The 13613-nt window shown below is 37.9% G+C and overlaps 1 protein-coding gene across 3 annotated transcripts in view; it reads right to left on the bottom strand.

Moving 5' to 3' along the window:
• The window catches only part of LOC122660856 (DEAD-box ATP-dependent RNA helicase FANCM), a 63037-nt gene extending 53315 nt beyond the window's left edge, over nucleotides 1–9722 (bottom strand). For 2 of the 3 annotated variants that reach the window (XM_043856108.1, XM_043856107.1), the window contains exons 1-9: nucleotides 9546–9722; nucleotides 9015–9348; nucleotides 8654–8797; nucleotides 6159–6241; nucleotides 5908–6022; nucleotides 1711–1802; nucleotides 1537–1591; nucleotides 1335–1456; nucleotides 1121–1234 (exon numbers count right to left, since the gene is read on the bottom strand). In XM_043856108.1, the coding sequence (XP_043712043.1) occupies nucleotides 1121–1234; nucleotides 1335–1456; nucleotides 1537–1591; nucleotides 1711–1802; nucleotides 5908–6022; nucleotides 6159–6241; nucleotides 8654–8797; nucleotides 9015–9348; nucleotides 9546–9593 (1107 nt within the window). In that variant the 5' untranslated portion in view covers nucleotides 9594–9722. Of the gene's footprint in view, nucleotides 1–1120; nucleotides 1235–1334; nucleotides 1457–1536; nucleotides 1592–1710; nucleotides 1803–5907; nucleotides 6023–6158; nucleotides 6242–8653; nucleotides 8798–9014; nucleotides 9349–9545 lie in introns of those variants that run through there. The other variant, XM_043856109.1, reaches the window with a different exon arrangement.
• Nucleotides 9723–13613: the final 3891 nt, after the last annotated feature.

Genomic DNA, 13613 nt, shown 5'->3' on the forward strand with positions numbered 1-13613 from the left:
GAACTTATTTGGTTGAAGAAACTTCTCTAGGATAATAGGATTTGGGAGTTGCACCAGAAATCTATGAGACTCTACTATGATAATAAAGCTGCAATCAGTATAGCTCATAGCCCAGTTCAGCATGAGATGACAAAACATGTTGAAATTGATCGATTTTTCATAAGAAGAAGATTGAAAAAGGTCTGTTTTGCACTCCATTTGTTACAACTCAGAACCAATTGGCCGATGTTTTCACTAAAGGCTTAACAGTCAAATCCTTCCATCCGATCGTCTCCAAGTTGGGCGTGCGAGATATCAATGCACCAACTTGAGGGGGAGTGTTGAAGCTCTCTCTCTCTCTCAACTTTTAATCACTCCTATGTCGTTTTTTAGTGTCGATGGGATCCACTGAGGTTTTGGCCGAAAAGGCAGAGCAGGAAGAAGTTCTCTTTCACAAACTGGGATATTTGGCTTTGGCAGCCTGTGCATAAAGCATATTGGTCCGTATCAGTTCGTATTGCTTCGATACAGTTTTGACCATAAATATCTTTATGTATTGTATCAAGTCGACATGGCCAATCTCGATATGAGTCAGACCATATCAGTTTATACATATCAAGAATTCAAGACTTGACACCATGTTAGTAAGCATCTCTGAAAGCTTTTAACAGATGGACCAGGGTATGCCAACACTTCCTTAATTGAAACATGTTATGAAATCCCTCAATTCGCTTGAACTGAAAACAATTTCTCTTTCTGTTTTTGGTAGATTTCTCTTTCAAAATTCTTTTCCCTTATCCATTCTGTAAATTGGTGCCGCATCACCTCAATTATAACTTGTTAGGCTACAGTCAGATACTTTAGGTTTAATAGAGAAAATTGAAAAAGGGAGAGGGGAGGGAAAAAAAACACACTCATTACTAACTAACATGTCTCAACAAAACATGCATCATAGCGTATCACCAGAAGTACTTCAATCTTCAAGAAATCCTCACAGAAAATTCTGATATGCTACACAAGATGCACAGCTCGCACAGGTGAAGAAATACTAATAGACATATTAAATTGTTAACCTCGTTACGTTTGGAGCAATTTTCAAAACAACAAACTTAACAAAGAAGAATATCAAAGGCAACCTTACCGTTTGAAAATCTCTGTTATAGAGTACCCCAATCGCACAAAGCCTAGCTACAAAAGGCCGTATAACTTCCAGGAGCAGATTATTTATTTCAGTTGCATCTTTACCCATTGCAACCTAGGAATATTGCAAGGAATATGTTCAAACAAACTAGACAAGGTAGCAGCATTTTGCGTACGCTATAGAGACTGCAAAGAGGAAACGGAATGTCATATACCTGTACTAATTCCAGCTTCCGATTGTGCACATATGGGCTGACATCAGGGTCACTTTCATTGCGATACTCTAGTGTTGAGATATTCAAGTTATCAATAACCTTCTGAATGGTTTGCTGTTTTGCTGAAAGGTCACACTGAAAAGTAAGAATCATAAAATCTACGGAAATCTTTGTGGACAATGAATAAATATAGATATCTTACATCCAGGAGTCGCTGTTAAAGCTAATATCCTCAATTGAACTGGAACAGCCATCAACTACAGAAAAGCACAGTTAAGATCTTGGAGCAATAAACTCATCAGTTTGCCCCTCATTAATACATACAAATAACAGATGGACAATTGAGATTCAACTGAGAAATAAAATTAAAATGCACCTCACGAACTGCCACACAGTAAGAATAGTTCCCCATTGCTCGATGAGCCTCATCAATCACCAAGCACACAATGTGTTTTACAAAACATGTGCCTGTAGTAAATTACTGCATAAGTACAACTAAATGAAAAAAATAAAATAAAACTAAAGCACAATGCATAAACAGGAAAGGAGAGGAAGGAGGAGTTAGGGAAGGGCAAATAGGTAAAGGCAAGGAATATGGGCTGAATTTCTTAAAAATAGCAAAGGCAACATCCTTTAACGTCATTTTATCACACGTGAAATGCTAGAATTACAACTTTAAGTTCTTTTACAATTAAGAATGGAAATTTTTATAGAAGGATAATTTTGTAATTTTATTTTTTTTATATACATAATGAATTTTCCTCATTTATGGGCCAAATGATAGAAAATCATAGATTACCCAAATTAATGGATGGACACCATTCTAACTGACTGGATTCACATAGGAAATAGGAATATGGTAAATAAATGTTACAACCGCTTATTCTAAAAGCTCAAGCTATTAAGGGCAACAATAATGTATATTAGCACCCCCACCGCACGTGCAGGCCTGTATACACACGGCCTTGCACATGGCACACACTCACGAGGGGTGAAAGTGCCAAGGAACCCCATTGCACTTTCTAGGGATCGAACACTCGACCTCCCTGCTTTGATACAATGTTACAACCACTCATCCTAAAAGCTCGAGCTATTAAGTAAGGGCAACAACAATGTATATCAACAATAAAAGTGTAAAATCCTGATCCAATGCCTGTAATGCCCAAGTTTGGGCTAGTTGATAGTTCAGGTAAAGCCAATGGATACCCAACGAGGCAACAAGTTATCTCCCTCTGATATCCCCTTTTTTTCACATCACTATTTTGCACACAAAATGAGCACAGTGTCCACTGAAAACAAAATCAATGTCAAGCAATGTCAGCTTGATTAGTTTTGCTACATATCAGCCTGAAAGCTTAAAGTTTGGGGTCTGAACAATGAAATATATATATCATTCGCAACCCATGTATGCATAAGATACAGAGTATAAATTGTCTTTATACAGACAAGCATTAGAACTTTGATGGGACAACCTTATCAAGATATAAGTTCTCTAGTCCATCTCATATTAAGCTTACACTAGCAAGGAACCCATGACATGCAAGGGATTACTAGGGATTACCATAGTAAAGATAAGATGCTTATAGGTAAGTAAAATATGTTATTTAAATGTTTTAAAACAAATGTAAATGATTGAGTTAAGAAATTCGAGTTGTACTTTAATGATTAAAATGCCAATATACCATAAATAAGGAGTATGCACAATGATCAGCGGCATCAGCCGCAAATGACAAAGACTAGTATCACACTGAATAGGTTGCCATAGGATTGATTTCTTATTTTAACTAAGTGATCAGGAAAAAACACACACGCACGTGCACGGACTCCGGATTAAGTTTTGCAAGCCCTGTAAAATGTACATAAAATGGCAGTTGTTTCATGTTTAACCTCGATCAAAGATTATATCATATTGGCTTTCATTAGGTCCTGTTGGACCTCCGCCATTGGTCAGACAAAGAGTGTTCATGTACATGAGAATCAATAAGAATATATATATAATTGTGCCAAAATGTTGGAGTAGGGTTGCTCTGTGTTTTATTCATGTAATATAATATAGAAACCACAACTGTCACTATTTTTTTATTTTTTTTTGATAGGTAAGGGGGAGGGAAGATGTGAACCAGGAGGCTTGAACCCAAGACCTCCTGGTAGCAATGGGCTTATATGCACCACAAGCTACCAAGTGTGCTAGGCACTTGTTCAAAACTGTCACCAGTTAACCCAAAGCCTATGTCATTTTACTACACCCAGACCTAGGTGGAGACTAAATTACACAAAAATTGTGTTTTGATCATTTAAGAGTCAAGATACGTGTAACAATTAACGACTATCATAGTTTCGCGAGTTCTCGGCGAGTTTCTCGATTTTTTGAGAAACCGAGACGAGTTGGGATATGATACAAAATAATACAAGATCTCGGGTCGAGATCTCTGGTTGACCCATGGAAATGACCCATCTACTATGTATTTACTTACCTAACTCGACAAAACTCTTATATGGTTGTTGTGGAGCAGTACATGCAACATTACAGCAACACTATGTCATGGGAAGACTATGTGACACTAGCGGGGACTGAATACTTGATTCAAAGTCATTTTATGTGATGATAGTTGTAACATTGTGAAACAGTTTGATGCATCACTTTAACATTTCTAATTCTTATTTAAGTTGTTTAGCTATTAATTGAATGTTTTGCTTGTTTTCTATTACTAAATTATGTGTAGAGTAGGTTATTTTAGTACGTCATCGCCTACCACCCTATGGTCCGAATTGAAACTCATATTTGGACTTTATTTTTGCAAAATCTGATAGTGCCATTGTGTTTAAATGACCTAAAATAGGCTGAATACCAAGTTTCAGACCCAAACTAGGTCTAAAACCCACCGACTTGAGGCTTCGAGTCGAAAAAAATAAAATGCACCAACTCTGCGAGATCTCGACTAGACTCGGTTTTCCAAGGGCCGAGTTGGTACCGAGACCTGAGTTTTAGTACCTTGACGACTATACGTTCTACTGTTGTTTTGATTAATTTAAGAGTCAGGATATGCATAACAACCATTCGTGCTGCTTTGATCACACATTACATTAGTAGGTTCGAGAGCATGCAGTAGGTCATTTCTTAATGGGGGTAAGAGAGAAAATTTTGCTCTTCAAGTCGATTTCCCACTGGATGGACCCAGTGGGCAGAATGCATCAAAACTGGAACTTCACCAGGGCACTTCCTTCCCAACCTCACCTCTTTTCTCACTACTTCTAGCATTCCACATAATCGCATATACTCATAGTTCGAGAACTCGCGAGATCTCGACGAGTTTCTCGATTTTTTGAGAAACCGAGACGAGTTGGCATACGAATTGCAAAAGTGCAACAACTCGACCGAGATCTTGCCGAGTTCTCAAGATCTCGAGAATCTCGACCCAAACTCCTTTATATGAGTGCCAGATCTCGAGATCTTGGTGGAAAATCTTGGTATACAGACACTTATCTATGCAAACCTTGGTTTACAGACACTTATTTATGCCTAATATCATTTAAGTAAATGTTTTCATTTACTTAAGATATTATTCATAAATAAGCAAATACCCCCCTATTTGAATCCAATAAAAATAGTTAAAAAATCAAATTCCAAAAAGAAAAAAAAGTCAACCCCCCCAGTTCAAGAATAAAAACTGGATTTTCGGCGGTAGGTGCAATTTTCAACTTTCTAATGCTGAGGTTTTTCTCAAATCTAAAAATTACATAAATCTTAATATGGTAAAACATTGTTAAAAACCAAAAGTGCGGTAAAATATTCATTTGTTTTGATGTCCAAGAAAATATTTTCATTCAGAGAGATTTTGACAGCATTCGTACACACCAAATTAAGTTTGACCAGTACATAACTCCTATTTGGACTTTGTTTTTGCAAAATCTAATAGTGTCATTGTGTTTAAATGGCCTAAAGTAGGCTGAATACCAAGTTTCAGACCCAAACGAGGTCTAAAACCCACCGAGTTGAGGCTTCGAGTCGGAAAAAAAAAATGCACCAACTCGGCGAGGGCGAGATCTCGACTCAACTTGGTTTTTCAAGGGACCAAGTTGGTACCGAGTTCCAAGTTTTAGTACCTTGCATATACTTTGACAGTAAATTATGAACATGTTGACTTTAACAACCTGTTTCCCCCAAATGGAAAATTGGAAGATACATATCATTATTAAATAACAGATTTGTTACTATATGTATATTTCCCACCGCATTAGAGATCCTCCCACCATGTAGGATGGACAAAAAGCTAAACAAAAATTATAATTTTTAATCCTCTGCAAAACATTATAGGGCTGTTCAGCTGGAAAACAATAGTCCTGTTCAGCACCGAAACTTGCTTTCATTATGCACTGAATTTTGTGACTCCTCACATTTCAATTTAGGTGAATGCCTTTCTATGAATCTTGTAAAGTATATTATAGCATAACTATTTTAACTCCAAATATTTCACCTTATTAGTATTAAAAGACGCATCTTGTCTGAGGACATGCACAGGCACATCCACACCAACACACAAACTGAACATAAACCACAAATTTCTCCATTTACCAGATTGAATATCCTTTTCGAGCACTTGCGGAGTAACAAAGAAAACTCGCTTAGTTTTCCAAAAGCATGATCTTTTTGAAGGGCTCATAAGACCTGTCATATCAGTTGTCCATTCCTGCAATCAGTTTGATCCCAATATTTTTAAAATAAGCACAAGAAGTGAGGGACGAATCTTTACCATGAATAACTTATATATTTAATAAACTATTGTTAGGGATTCATTCAAAAAAGTTTAAAAGTACATTCATTACCTGAGGTATCCCAACAATATTGTGGCATGCTTCAATCTGTTGCATGACAAGAGGTCGAGAAGGAGCAACAAAAACTATTTTCCCTGTCATGAGATTCCATCTTCTATATAACATCAATCAGAAAAAAAGAACAAACAAAACAAATGGCTTCATGCCCCACCACCCAAAAAAAAATAGTAAAAATTGATCAGAAGGTCAAGAACCAATTAAAAAGGATAAAACAGTAAAAAAAGAATGAACCTTCACATTCGTCAATGACAACAACAGGCTCCAACGCATGAATTCAACAAATGACATCTTAATAACCACAGGTTGTGAATTCAAACTTGGGAGAAGTAATTAACAATAGATTGTGAGGAGATTGATTTTGAAGATCATTTCTTTCCTCTTTTAGTTTTTGGCCACCTCACTTCTACCATGGATGAATAAACAAATAATAAAGGTTCACGCGTGATGCATAAATGAGGTTCCAGAAACAATACTAGAGGAGAAAGAAGCCATCACAGCCAGCTTGATGGCCAGTTTGTCAGAGTGACAGCCACCATGACAGCCTATGGTTACTGTTCATATCCAGATTCTGTTTTGGATAAGATTCCAGACCTTATCCTTGTTAAAGAACCCAATGTGGGGTTCTTCTATAAAATTGGTTTCTTTAATTTTTTATTGTAAAGATATCTTGGTATAGGATTATTTTATTCCAAGCTGAGTTGGCTGCCCTTTCCTTATTGGTTGTTACTATAATAGGTTAATTTGGACCTTTCTTTGTGGTTAGATGATGGAAGCTCTTATTTCCTATTGGTTGGATGATGTAAGCTCTTATCTCTTTCTATTCTAAGCCAATCACAAACTTCTGGAGTAGCTATAGATAGATGTAAGGCCTTCAGGCTATCCAATTTATTTGAAGAAAAAAGGATGTTTAGGTTCTGAAATCTACTTTTCTGGATGCAGTAATCCTGTGGAATCAGTGGTTTTTACCTGGTGGAATCTTGGTGTACTTGGTGGATTCCAAGTGAAGACTAAAGTGGACTCCTTAGTGGAAGAGTGGATTCTCTTCTTTTAGACTTTGGTGGATTCCTAGTGTTTCTTTATCCTTCTATTTCTCTATCTATTCTTTTTATCTTTCAATCAAGTTACAAATCAGATCTACTCTACTTAACTTCCTGCGGTTGCACTGTTCTTGCTCTCAACTTTCAGACTCTGTTATTACCTTTAAGACCTATTTCTGGTCACTTATTCTAACTTCAATTTGATTGATATAGCCTGGTTTAGTTCTCTTTGAATTTCTAATTAGACTCTTTAAATACCCTAAGCGAAATTTCAGTTTGTTCTTACTTTCAAGCTTCCTAGTTGCAGAAGTATCATTCCACAACTCACAATCAAGATGTTAAGTTTTTATCAAAGCTTGCAGGCTGATTCTACCCAGTAAATTAGGCCATTGAATACAGTTTCAGACCTATCTGATCTCAATTGCTGAAGTTATTAATTTTTGTTTGTTTCTGGTTCTATAACCTATGATCCAGTTAAGCTCACCTCCTACCGGATCTTCCTAATTTGGGATTAGTCTTCATTAATTGGTATCACTGCTATGGATTCTACTGAAGGATTGCAGAGCCATCACTTTTTTGACAAGAGGGGTTCAAGAGTTGCTGATGTTCAACTTATTGTCGAGAGAAGCCAAAATTTTATTTGAAGGTTGACTGTGTGGTTCTGATTTGATGTCAAAACAATACTCGTGCATGAGTTTTCTCAAGCCAGGGAGAATTGATGCAGAAACAGCCAGTGTGACTGCCAGTTTGTCAATGTGACAGCTACCATGATAACCACCCTAGCTGTAACATGACAACCAGGGGTTACTGTTCACGGTTACAATTCATGTCCAGATTCTGTTTTGGATAAGATACCAGATCTTATCCTTGTTAAAGAGTCCAGTTATGGGCTAAAAGATTAGTTTCTTTAATTTTTCATTGTAAAGGCTATCTTGATTTGGAATTATTTTATTCCAAGCTGAGTTGACTCCTTTTTTTCTAATTGGTTATTATAGTAATAGGTTAGTTTGGAGCTTACTTAAGGGTTAGATGATGGAAGCTCTTATATCCTATTGGTTGGACGATGTAAGCTCTTATCTTCTCCCCTAAGCCAATCACATGCTTCTGAAGTAGCTATAAATACATGTAAAGCCTTTAGGCCATCCAATCAATTTTAAGAGAATGATATTTAGAGTCTGAAATCAGGTTCTGTGGATTCAGTACTACCCCCGTGGATTCAGGGATGTTTACCTAGTGGATTCTCGGTGCATTTGGTGGATTCCAAGTGAAGACTCTCATCCTGAAGTTTAGATGGATTCCTAGCATGCTCTATCATTTTATCTCTCTATAAATGTTTCTATTTTCTACATTCATCTTTGCAATATCCTCCCAAGCATGTAAAGTGTCAAAAGAAGAATTTGGGCTTGATATAAATAACAGGAAAAAAAATTTCAAACCGAAAGAACATACCTTCAGGAAACCACCTGAAGTAGTTGAACATCACAACTGCAGCAATAAGAGTTTTCCCAAGTCCCGTTGGCAATGCCACCAAAGTATTGGTGAATAGAGCAGTCTTTGTAATTGAAAGCTGATAGTCCCGGAGTGGAACATTTACTGAGCAAAAAGGGGAAAATATGAGGACTTAATCTTTACTGCTGCAGAACTCTTATTAGGAATAAAATGTTCATAAACTCAAAACTCTACAATCCATACAAATACTAAAAGAACCCAACAGGGGCACTAATTTACGATGTTAAGCAACCCATGTCTAGGTTATAAATTGCCCTGCCAACAAGAAAATGACAGAAAAAAGGGAGAAAGCAGCTTAAACCTGGATAGATCCATGTTTTGGCTGCCTCAAGATCAATGTTCACGCTGCAGAGCACTTCATCAACCGCATCGTTATCGTGGACTGTAAGAATGATAGGCCGAACATTTCTCTGATTAGCTGCACCAATAAATTTATCAAGGGTAGATTGGCGGGCTCCCGCAGACTTCTTCAGCTTAGAAAGATTATTCCCCAGCATCCCATTATTGCAACTGCGCTCCAATATGGTATCAGAGCGAAATGGATGAGCAGAATCCCCTGCGTTGCGTGATGTAGTAGCCGGCGCACCCTGGCACGCAACGTCTATCTCTTTGACGGCCGCCTCCCAATCAAATTCCTGAAGAAATTCGTCAAACGTAAAATGGGTTTTTTCAATATTGAAATCTGAGATGATAATAAGACAAATCGTGGATTTAATTTAATTATTCTCTTCAAATTCATGCATTTTGAACAAACTGGAGGTTTGGGGGAGGACAAACAAAAGAACTCAAGGAAACGAAGGGCAAGAAGTGACTCAGAGCATCTGAAACTGACATCTTCGTCGTCGTCAATCACTTCGAGAGGGATGGATGAAGAAGCCATTCTGAGATTAGTATACTCAAAATATCTCGTTATTCTCGTTTAGGTCGCTCGATCGACGAAGGGAAATTAAAACTTGGCGGCAAGCTTCAAAGCCCTCTTCGTCTAGTTTTGTAAGTTCCGAGTTCTAACCAGGTGAGCCTCGGTTAGGTCCCGTTTGGATGAGGTCATTATTCGAACTCCAAAAATAAGGACAAGGCGGGAAACGTTGCTGGGACTTCGAGTAGAGATACAATTGGGGGCATACTGTAAAAAAATCGGAATGGGATCGGTTGAATCGGTCGATTTGAATTTCCGTCCTTTTGTTTTTTGAGCAAATTGCATGCATCCCCTGTAGTTTGAAACAATAACAACATACCCCCTTAGTTTTATTTTTACAAAAAAAACCCTAATGACTAACGGTGTTAGTAAACTATTAGTTTTTAAAATGAAAAGACCATTTTATCCTTTTAGTTTAGTGACTTATTTTTAAGACCATTTTACCCTTTATTTCCCTTCTTCTCCAAACGCGAAAACCCCTTTAAGGATTTAGGGTTTTGTTACACCCAAAAGCTCCATGAAGAGGTTAATGCAATATTCCAAGAGACCTGTAATCTATAAAATGCATTTCGTTGTCCTTGTTAAGAGAACTGTTCAAAGTTTTTTGAAATTCTCTGATCTATTCAGTTCAAACTCTAGTTGTAATAGTTATGTATTTGAATTCTTCTCATTACGTTCTTCATTTCTGCGATGAGGTTTGAGGTATTGGAACCTAAATCAAAATCAACAATTTTATACTTATTTCTAGAGTAATGGCTAAATCAAATTCGTTGCACAAGGTCCTTTCCATTTTCTTGAACAATGAATGACTGTATAACATAGGATAAGGAATGATGGAATCTTCATCCTTCATTTTAATCCCAAATATTTACAGGTTAATCTTCATCCTTTTGTTTCACTAGTACTTTGAAGTGATTGGAGTGATTAAATGATTTGAGTTGAAATTTTCAGAATATTTGGTTAACAGGGATTTAAAGTTCAGATTGCAACCGAAGCTGATTTATGGGTTCCATATCAAAAAGGTAATCCATTTCAATTTTCTCTCTTCAATAGTATCAGCAGCAGCATCGATGAGAACCAGCGAAGATTTCAAGCAGCAGCACCTGCGATGATTTCTACAAGCAGCACCACTACCGGCGATGATTTCTACAAGCAGCACCACTACCGGGGTTGATTTTCCTCTGCATAGTTCGTCGGAGAAGAAAGGGAAAGGTTAAGAAGATGAAAAGGTAATTTTATTTGGGGGGAGAAGGGTTTGGGTTTACACTTATGTCTCATAAGGGTAAAATATGACCCATAGGGAAAAATTTAAGGGTAAAATAGGATTTTTAAAAAGTTTAACTATAACTAACGGTTTACACTTGACGGCAAGGGTTTGCTTATAAGTCGTCCACAAATCCAAAGGGTGCACATAAATAGTGAAACTAGAAGAGTATTTTGATATTGTTTTAAACTACAGGGGTGCATGTAATTTGCTTTTTTTTTTTTTGTTTTTTTGATTTTCTTCAAATGCCCCCCTCAAATTGCCTAAACGTACAAATACACCCCTAAATTTTCATTAATCCCAAATGCACCTCTACTTTCCAAACTATGTAACAGTTTAGTCTAGTCCGTTAGTCTGAGACGTTATGTTCAAATGTTTGGCATTTTTTGTACATGGTTAGACCATTTTGCCCTTGATAGGGTAGAATGACCAAGTTGCCCTCACTAAAATAGGAGAATCAAACAAAGAATATTCCCCATATTCTTCCCCAAACCGCTAACAAATGAATGCAGTGTATTAGGGTTTCAAATAAACTATTGTCGCCGCCTCTTACGGTGGCCAAACCAAGAGGCCGCACGACCTTGAAAATGCCGGCAAAGAATCAGCGTCCACCAGCGACCATGATGTCGGCCTTAGATGTTGGTGTACCAACAAAAACAGAGACCGAAACCCCTTTCACTGTTTGGTGAAGAAAACCCTTCTGGGGTTTTAAGCTCACACTATCGCCTCTGGTGGCGGCCAATGCAGGCTACCGGAGTGCCCATATGCCCTGGTGAACAACCAGTAGCCTCTAACAAATATTGTTCCAGCCTCAAATGCCGGTGAAGCTCAACGGCCACCATGAAATGGGCGAGAAACCCTTTTAGGGTTTTAAAAACAAGTTGCCGCCCCTTGTGGTGGTCCAACAAGAGGTAGGGAACCTCGGAAAAAACAGGGCGAAGGCTCGCCAGACTCTGGCAATCATAACCCAGGGTCCCAACTTTTGTACAACAATTGGTTTACCACGCATAGATGTTGCAACCATGGTTTCAACCATGGCCGCAACCTCCTTCGACCTTTTTTTTTATTATTTATTGAAGGGTTTTTTTTTTGTTATAACCACACGGTATTGAGGCCAACTTGGTCATTCTACCCTCTCAATGGCAGAATGGTCTAACCATGTACAAAAAATACTAGACGTTTGAACATAACGTCGCAGACTAACGGACTGGACTAAAGTGTTACATAGTCTGGAAAGTAGGGGTGCATTTGTATGTTTGGGCAATTTGAGGGGGCATTTGAAGAAAACCCTTTTTTTCAGGTGGGGGGTTGGAGTAAAGGATTTAAGGGTAAATTATAAATCACCCCTTGGTTTTCAATCGAAACTCAAATCACCCCCTGGTTTTTGAAAAAACTCAAATTACCCTCTCTAAAGTAACGTTGTTAGTCTGCTATTAGTTATTGGTGTGAAAGGACTATTTTACCCTTGTACTAAAATATCATAATTAAATTTACAATACTACCCTTCAAAATCTATGTTTGGATGCCAAGGGTAGTTTAGGGATTTAAATTTATTTAACTGGTTGACATCATCACTTAACAACATAAAACTAATGTTAGGGACTAATTTATCATTTTGGGGTCTAAACTAGGAGGTGATTTGAGTTTTTTCAAAAATCAGGGGATGATCTGAGTTTTAATTGAAAACTATGAGGTGATCGGTAATTTACCCTTTTAGATTTTATACTTTAGACTTGAGGGGGTGATTCTAGGATTTTTGGGATCCTTGGATGAGGTTAGACTTTAGAGTTAAACTTTACCAACTCTACTGATCTTGCAGTGAAGATTATAATATTTAATTACCTTATATGGCTATTTCTACCACTTGGAAGTAGTACAATTATGTTCTTCTCCCCTTGGCCCTAGTCAAATACTGATGCCATTGAATTCGAACTTAGGCAGGGGTGTCCCCTTAGTCCATACTTATTCATTATTTGCCAAGAGGCACTGTCTTATGCATTCATTTAGATTGAGTGATACGAGTACAAGGGAGGGAAGAGAGACACTAAGAAGAAAAAAGAAAAAGAAAAAAAAGGCAAAAAATAGATAAAATCAAATAAAAACATTCTTAAAACTTAAATCTTAAATTGACTCAAGAAAAGGACTCCTAATTAGTATATTAATACTAATTTAAAATAAATAAACTCAAAAGTAAAAAAACTAAAGCTCTTAAAAAAATATTAAATGTCATAATCTAAGTTAAACACTTAACTACTGATCATATGCACTGTTGCGGGTGAAAACCTCCGATGCACCGGTTTGCCCACGGATGAGCCTGCAAAAACCAAGCGATGAGCAAAAGAGAGCCGGTGTGGCTCCGACCAAGGACTCTCCGACGCTCAAGTCAGGTCTCCAATGCAATAGCGTAACTGCGTAGTCAAAGCAAGATGAGGAGTGGTGCTCCATACCTAGGTATTTATAGAGTGAAGATGAGATGAGGCGGATGGGAGAGTCCTCGTATAGTAGGAGTCCTTCTTTTGGCAGGTTCTCTCGCGTAGAGCGGAGTGGAGAGCTATTTTTGGGGTCGGGCTCTTATTAAAGTAAGAGTCCATGTAGGGTGTGATTCCGTGTTGCGTTGGGATCGTGGCTCGATCCTTATCCCACGATTCTCGGGATGCGCTGATGTGGCCCGGAGATCCCCGGTGGGGCGCTATGGCGGCTTCAGTGGAGGAGGGCTCGGC

The sequence above is a fragment of the Telopea speciosissima genome, chromosome 5 (genome assembly GCF_018873765.1).
Source record: "Telopea speciosissima isolate NSW1024214 ecotype Mountain lineage chromosome 5, Tspe_v1, whole genome shotgun sequence".
In the NCBI taxonomy this organism is placed as follows: domain Eukaryota; kingdom Viridiplantae; phylum Streptophyta; class Magnoliopsida; order Proteales; family Proteaceae; genus Telopea; species Telopea speciosissima.